At 28.3% G+C, this 9,008-nt stretch overlaps 1 protein-coding gene across 1 annotated transcript; it reads left to right on the forward strand.

Annotated features, from left to right (window-relative positions):
• The first annotated feature begins 8,108 nt into the window (after window positions 1-8,108).
• Window positions 8,109-9,008, forward strand: LOC137824694 (uncharacterized). The gene has a single exon (XM_068630362.1). The coding sequence runs from the start codon at window positions 8,109-8,111 to the stop codon at window positions 9,006-9,008; it is 900 nt and encodes a 299-aa protein (XP_068486463.1).

The raw sequence follows: 9,008 nt of genomic DNA on the forward strand, positions 1-9,008 counted from the left end.
TTTAATTATCATGTAGATGTTGTCCCAATAAAATCTAAGAAATAATGAATATCCCTGGATTAACGAAATTAACAAAAACACATATCTCTAGTCGTATTCAGGTTTGTTTGTTTATTTTAAAGTAAAATTCGTATTAATATTTTTATTAATATGAAATGAATCTTTTTTCCATAGATATCGTAAATGGTTGAAAAAGAATCATGTACAAGCTGGGATAATGAGGACAAGGAGAATTTTTTCACGCTACCAAACAAGTTGGAGATTCATGATATTCGCCTACCAACTTTAGGAGGAGAATTAAGAAAATAATAATTGTCAAATTATATGCAATTATTGTATACAGTTATTGTAGGATATTATATGTGATTATATGCAATTAATTTAATAATGATAAAACCTTATAATTGATGGATCCCTACTCAATTAGCTTATAATTTGGAGACAGAAAACTTGTATATATTTCTTGTACATGAAGTTATGTAAATACACATAAAAAATAAATACATCTTCATTTTTCAATATTCTTGACATTTTCTTATATAATTTTTTTATACACAGGACTTTTATACTTTTATTTAAGCCATTGACCGCCTAAGAACTAGTAAGAATGCTTTTTTTTTTTCTTTTGTTTATTAATCTAATATGGTATTTTAATTATCTTGTAGACGTTGTCCAAAAAAATCCAGGAAATAATGAATATCCCTGGATTAACGAAACTAATGAAAGCAAATATCTTTACTAATCTTCAGGTTAGTTGGTTTATTTTAAACTAAAATTTGTATTAATATTTTTTTTAATATGAAATGAATCTTTTTTCCATAAATATCGGAAATGGTTGAAAAAGAGTAATGTACAAGCTGGGATAATCAGTCTTTCATATGTACCGAGAAAAATTACAAGCTATCACATTTGTACGAAGACACTAGATAAGAAAATACATGTAATTATGTAAATACACATAAAAAAAATAAATACATCTTTATTTTTCTTATTCTTACCATTTTCTTATATAATTTTTTTATACACCGAACTTTTATTTAGGTCATTCACCGTCTAAGAACTAGTAAGAATGCTTTTTTTTTTTCTTTTGTGTATTAATATTTTTTGTTATGATCTAATACGGTATTTTAATTATCATGTAGATGTTGTCCCAAAAAAATCCAATTAATAATGAATATCCTTGGATTATCGAAATTAACGAAAGCACATATCTCTAGTCATATTCAGCTTACTTTGTTTATTTTAAAGTAAAATTCGTATTAATATTTTTATTAATATGAAATGAACCTTTTTTCCATAGATATCGTAAATAATGGTTGAAAAAGAATCATGTACAAACTGGTATAATCAGTCTTTCATATGTACCGAGAAAAATTACAAGCTACCACATTTGTACGAGGACACTAGACAAGAAAATACATGTAGTTATGTAAATACACATAAAAAATAAATACATCTTCATTTTTCTTATTCTTACGATTTTCTTATATAATTTTTTATTCACACGACTTTTATACTTTTATTTATGACATTGACCGCCTAAGAACTAGTAAGAATGCTTTTTTTTTGTTTATTAATATTTTTTGTTATAATCTAATATTGTATTTTAATTATCATGTAGATGTTGTCCCAAAAAATCCAAGAAATAATGCATATCCCAGGATTATCGAAATTAACGAAAGCACATATCTCTAGTCATATTCAGGTTAGTTTGTTTATTTTAAAGTAAAATTCGTATTAATATTTTTATTAATATGAAATGAACCTTTTTTTTCATAGATATCGTAAATGGTTGAAAAAGAATCATGTACAAGCTGGGATAATCAGTATTTCATATATAACGAGAAAAATTACAAACTAACACATTTGTAGGAAGACACTAAACAAGAAAATACATGTAGTTATGTGAATACACATAAAAAAAATAAATACATCTTCATTTTTCTTATTCTTACCATTTTCTTATATAATTTTTTTTTATACACATGACTTTTATACTTTTACTTATGCCATGGACCGCCTAAAAACTAGTAAGAATGTTTTTTTTTTCTTCTGTTTATAAATATTTTTTGTTATGATCTAATACGGTATTTTAATTATCATGTAGATGTTGTCCCAAAAAAATCCAATTAATAATGAATATCCTTGGATTATCGAAATTAACGAAAGCACATATCTCTAGTCATATTTAGGTTAGTTTGTTTATTTTAAAGTAAAATTCATATTAATATTTTTATTAATATGAAATGAACATTTTTTCCATAGATATCGTAAATGGTTGAAAAAGAATTATGTACAAACTGGGGGATAATCAGTCTTTCATATGAACCGAGAAAAATTACAAGTTACCACATTTGTACGAAGACACTGGACAAGGAAAATTTTTTGACGCTACAACACAAGTTGGAGATTCATGATCTTCGCCTACTAACTTCAGGGGAGTATTAAGAAAATAATAATTGTCATTATATGCAATTATTGTATGGAGTTATTGTACGATATTGTACGTAATTATATGCAATTAATTTAATAAAGATAAAACCTTATGATTGGTGGATCCCTACCTAATTAGCTTATAATTTGGAAAGAGAAAACTGATATATATTTACTGTACTTGGAGTTATGTTAATACACATAAAAAAAACAAAATACATCTTCATTTTTCTTATTCTTATCATTTTCTTATATAAATTTTTTATACACCCAACTTTTATTTAGAACTAGTAAGAATGCTTTTTTTATTTTTTAATTATCTTGTAGACGTTGTCCCAAACAAATCCAGGAAGTAATGAATATCCCTGTATAAACAAAAGCACATATCTCTAGTCATCTTCAGGTTATAGTTTGTTTATTTTAAAGTAAAATTCGTATTAATATTTTTATCAATATGAAATGAATCTTTTTTTCCATAGATAATCGTAAATGGTTGAAAAAGAATCATGTATAAGATGAGATAATTAGTCTTTCATATGTACCGAGAAAAATTACAATCTACCACATTTATACGAAATCACTCGAGATGACGCTACAACACAAGTTGGAAATTCATGATCTTCGCCTACCAACTTGAGGGGACTAATTGTCAAATTATACACCATTATTGTATGCAGTTATTGTACGATATTATACGTAATTATATGCAATTAATTTAATACTGATAAAATCTCATGATTGGTGGATCCTACCTAATTAGCTTATAATTTGGAGAGGGAAAACTTGTATATATTTCCTGTACATGGAGTTATGTAAATACACATTAAAAAAATAAATACATCTTCATTTTTCTTATTCTTACCATTTTCTTATATAATTTTTTTTTATACACATGACTTTTATACTTTTACTTATGCCATGGACCGCCTAAAAACTAGTAAGAATGTTTTTTTTTCCTTCTGTTTATAAATATTTTTTGTTATGATCTAATACGGTATTTTAATTATCATGTAGATGTTGTCCCAAAAAAATCCAATTAATAATGAATATCCTAGGATTATCGAAATTAACGAAAGCACATATCTCTAGTCATATTTAGGTTAGTTTGTTTATTTTAAAGTAAAATTCATATTAATATTTTTATTAATATGAAATGAACACTTTTTCCATAGATATCGTAAATGGTTGAAAAAGAATTATGTACAAACTGGGGGATAATCAGTCTTTCATATGAACCGAGAAAAATTACAAGTTACCACATTTGTACGAAGACACTGGACAAGGAAAATTTTTTGACGCTACAACACAAGTTGGAGATTCATGATCTTCGCCTACTAACTTCAGGGGAGTATTAAGAAAATAATAATTGTCATTATATGCAATTATTGTATGGAGTTATTGTACGATATTGTACGTAATTATATGCAATTAATTTAATAAAGATAAAACCTTATGATTGGTGGATCCCTACCTAATTAGCTTATAATTTGGAAAGAGAAAACTGATATATATTTACTGTACTTGGAGTTATGTTAATACACATAAAAAAAACAAAATACATCTTCATTTTTCTTATTCTTATCATTTTCTTATATAAATTTTTTATACACCCAACTTTTATTTAGAACTAGTAAGAATGCTTTTTTTATTTTTTAATTATCTTGTAGACGTTGTCCCAAACAAATCCAGGAAGTAATGAATATCCCTGTATAAACAAAAGCACATATCTCTAGTCATCTTCAGGTTATAGTTTGTTTATTTTAAAGTAAAATTCGTATTAATATTTTTATCAATATGAAATGAATCTTTTTTTCCATAGATAATCGTAAATGGTTGAAAAAGAATCATGTATAAGATGAGATAATTAGTCTTTCATATGTACCGAGAAAAATTACAATCTACCACATTTATACGAAATCACTCGAGATGACGCTACAACACAAGTTGGAAATTCATGATCTTCGCCTACCAACTTGAGGGGACTAATTGTCAAATTATACACCATTATTGTATGCAGTTATTGTACGATATTATACGTAATTATATGCAATTAATTTAATACTGATAAAATCTCATGATTGGTGGATCCTACCTAATTAGCTTATAATTTGGAGAGGGAAAACTTGTATATATTTCCTGTACATGGAGTTATGTAAATACACATTAAAAAAATAAATACATCTTCATTTTTCTTATTCTTACCATTTTCTTATATAATTTTTTTATACACAAGACTTTTATTTAGGTCATTGACGGCCTAAGAACTAGTAAAAATGCCTCTTCTTTTTTCTTTTGTTTATTAATATTTTTTGTTATGATCTAATATGGTATTTTAATTATCTTGTAGACGTCGTCCAAAAAAATTCAGGAAGTAATGAATATTCCTGGATTAACGAAATTAGCTAAAACACATATCTCTAGTCATCTTCAGGTTAGTTTGTTTATTTTAAAGTAAAATTCGTATTAATATTTTTATTAATATGAAATGAACATTTTTTCCATAGATATTGTAAATGGTTGAAAAAGAATTATGTACAAACTGGGGATAATCAGTCTTTCATATGAACCGAGAAAAATTACAAGTTAACACATTTGTATGAAGACACTGTATTCATTGAATACATTGACTGTCTAAGAAAATAAATAAAATAAGCTAAATTTGAATTATATTTAAGTTTTCTAAAAAATTAATATTGTTAGTTAGATTTGGATATTAAATATAGAATAAAATAGATAATTATGATTGTTTTATTTTGTTTTATCTAAGAGAGATATCTTGACTAATCGGTAGGAATATATATTCTGATTGGAAAAAGTGAGAAAGGTAAAGTGGTTGTAATGAAAAACAATTCATCACTCTTTTTTCTTTTCCATTTGCTCTTCAAACTCAAAACAAACAAAGCTAGATTCTCTTGAAAGCCATCCGAAACAAACTTCTTTAGGGATTTCGCACCTTTCTTATACCTTTTATAATAAAATTAAAATTGTAGTTCTAGAATTAGTTAAATAAAATATTTTTTTCTGTAACATATATAAAAGGTTAATTTATAATATATAAAATTTAAGATAGAATAGTTAGAATCAATCATTACATTTGATGTATTGTCTGTTTGAGGTTGATGTTCCATCACGATTTTGTATTAAAAGACGTTTTTAAACATTAAGGAAGGAAGATGTATTTAAACTTTCATTAATCTCAACTCCTAAGCGATTTTATAAATTAATTTCGTAAAATTGGGTTAGATTTTGTTTAGAATAAAATTTATTAGATTTATTTATCATTATCTCTCCATGTAAGGCATAAATTAGAACCACACCGTTAATTAAATTTATATTAATTATGTTTAGTTTAATAATTAGGTGTACTAATTGTTTCAAATTTTCTGGTATGAGTTTAATTCCTACCAATAAAAATATTTCATTAATTAGTAAATTTATTTAGAGTTGTACATGTGTTATTTTGGATTTAAAAGATTTTCAATTCGAATTCAACCTGATGGTATTCAATATCTGTTAACATGTCTCTCACATTCCTAATTTTTAAAATTGAATTAATTTTTCTGTACAAAAGTGAATTAATTGTATACAATAAGACATATTACGAGAAAACAGTTATTACTTTTTTTAATGTTATTTGTAAAATAATAATAAGGACTTATATGTATTAATATAAGTGTTTTGAAATAAATTAAAAAGTAATAATTGAACTTAAATTAGGTTTAAGTTGTAATTTAATTAATCATATAATTAAGGTAATGAATGAAGGTTCATTTGATATTAGAATGGATGATGATAATAATGTTGTTATTTGAGGGGAGTGAAAACAGTAAATTGGCGTGTTCTGTGTAGTAAAATAGGTTTGGACAATGTGGTTTGTGTAAAAGAGACTTATAAACTCATTCAAAAAGAATAGTGAACTTAGATCTTTAATGGAGTTGCATATAGCATTTCAAAATGTAAGAACTAGTTTTTATGCTTAGTATGAATAATTTAAAAAAAATAAGTGTAAAATTTTAAATTATGTCTAGTTTTTAACTATTCAATATATCTATGTATATATTTTTAATGTATACTAGTAATTTACACTAACTATGATTTTTTTTAATTAATTACTACAAAGGTAAATAATATTCTTTGCATATATTCATGATTGAGCGGTATCAATACATAATAATAAAATCCATTTAATTAATACTTAAAAAAGGTATTGTAAATAAATACAAAATATAATAGGGCACAGTCGACCCTAATTTAATGCAAATACTGCACCCTAATAAAAAAAATATTTTTCCAGATATATGATACATAGTAAGAAGAAAGAAGAAAAATGTGCTCCATAGCAAAAACAACTCCAACTAAAATTATTAAAAATTCAAACTATAAATGAAATAAAACATTAACCAACTCCCATTTCTTTTACATAAATTTAAGAATAGGAATGAAAACAAGTTCCTGAGCAAACCAGAAGCTTGAGCTTGAAAGCATGCAAAGAAAGCTTTGAATCTGATAGTTAATCTTGATCAACGGAAAGGAGAAAAAAAGAGGGGAAATCACCATGAAAAACAAAAGCAAAAGGCATACGCTGCTGATACTAGTAACGCTTCCCAAGAATTATGCCAAAGACAATGGACACAAGAGCTACTCCCAAGATGAACATTAGTCTCGGACGACGATGATGTTTGAGCACTTGGTACTTCTGACTTTTTCTTGCTTTTCCTTTTTGATGGAGTCGAGAGGCTTGATCCAATGTCCCTGGACTTCACTTCCAACCCTTCTTTTTTATCAACACCCTCATCACCCTGGAATATTTTTAGAAAATACAATGTCATTTAGTTAAAGAATAATCATGGATCTAACCTGTAGACAAGAAGACATTTCTTATGTTTTACTCAAATGTTTTCAACTTTTATTAAGAAAATAATAATTATCAAATTATATACAATTATTGTATGCAATTATTGTATGATATTGTGCGATATTATGCGATATTGTACACAATTATATGTAATTAATTTAATAATTATAGAATCCATGTTTAGTGGATCCCTACTTAGGTTGTAATTTGGAGAGGGAAAATCTCCATACACTTGTATATATTTGTTATACATTGAGTGATGTAAATACACACAAGAGAATAAGAAATATATCTTTTTCTTACATATCATTTTCTTATATGGTATTGGAGCACCGATCTTGATACTCTGACAGCCTCTCCATTTTTATCCCCTAAATAAAAGATCATGTTTGACAAAGGAGGCACCAGGACACATGTTGGTGTCGACCAAATTGAACCAACCAATCCCTACTATGTTTATCATTCAGACCAACCAGGACACATGTTGGTGTCGACCAAATTGAACGGCGCCAATTATCAATCCTGGAAGACAACAATGGTACATGCACTCAGGTGAAGAAGAAACTGGGATTTGTTGACGGTACCATAGAAATGTCGTCACAAGAAAAAGACCCCATCCCAATTCGAATTGTGGAATCAATGTAATTTCATGATTCTTTCATGGTTAAGTCACTCCATCGAGGCAGAGATAGCCGCAGGGGTAATTCACGCGAAGACCGCCCGCCAAGTTTGGGAAGATCTCCGCGACCAATTCGGATAGAAGAATGCGCCAGCCATTTTTCAAATTCAGAAGGCAATAGCAACCATGTCCCAAGGTACGATGACAGTGGTTTCATACTACATCAAACTCAAAGCGCTGTGGGATGAACTCGAGTTATATCGTTCACCCATAGTTTGTAATCAGACAAAGGAGCACCAGATTGAGAAGGAAGAAGATAAACTGATGCAATTCCACATGGGGTTGAATGATTCGCTCAAAACAATCAGGTCCAATATTCTCATAATGAATCCTCTACCAAATGTCCGACAAGCATACACTCTGATTGTGCAAGAAGAGACACAACAACAGATGAATTCGGATCCTGGCGAGAATTTTTCAATCGCGGCATCAGTACCGGGTCGATCTGCCAATTGGAAGCAATCAAAAGGTAAGACCTGTGAACACTGTAACAAACCAGGTCATACCATAGATGAATGTCGTACTTTGAAATTTCATTGCACATACTGTGATAAAAGAGGACACACGGAAGATAGGTGTCGCATAAAAAATGGGACGTGGAACTCCAATGGGCGCCATGGTCAGCAACAGCGAATCAAAAATAACCCCAAAAGCTCTTATTCATCAGCAACAAACATGGTAAATTCCTCTTCATTACCACATGACAGCAATGTGTCCGATATACAAGGGTTCACTACCGGGCAAATTCATCAATTGGCAAAGGCTATTTACTTGCTCAACAATAATGGTAAAAGTGAAGCGTTTATAAATGTTGTAGGTCTATTTGCTCATAACTCGTCTATTAATTCTGCTTTTACAAAACCATGGATTTTGGATAGCGGAACAACCGATCACATTGCATTTGATTCACAATTTTTCACACACACTTCATCATCATTTATTTCAAATGTTAATCTGCCCACAGGCTCCACTGCGGCCATCTCATCTACATGGTTGCATCTTGCAGGACTTGGCCACAGGGAGGATGATTGGCTCGGGTAA

Source organism: Phaseolus vulgaris, chromosome 8 (genome assembly GCF_000499845.2).
Source record: "Phaseolus vulgaris cultivar G19833 chromosome 8, P. vulgaris v2.0, whole genome shotgun sequence".
Taxonomy (NCBI): Eukaryota; Viridiplantae; Streptophyta; class Magnoliopsida; order Fabales; family Fabaceae; genus Phaseolus; species Phaseolus vulgaris.

Bases quoted from the DNA above. Each gene is read 5' to 3' on its own strand.
- LOC137824694 (XM_068630362.1), top strand. From the start codon at position 8,109: ATGACAGTGGTTTCATACTACATCAAACTCAAAGCGCTGTGGGATGAA.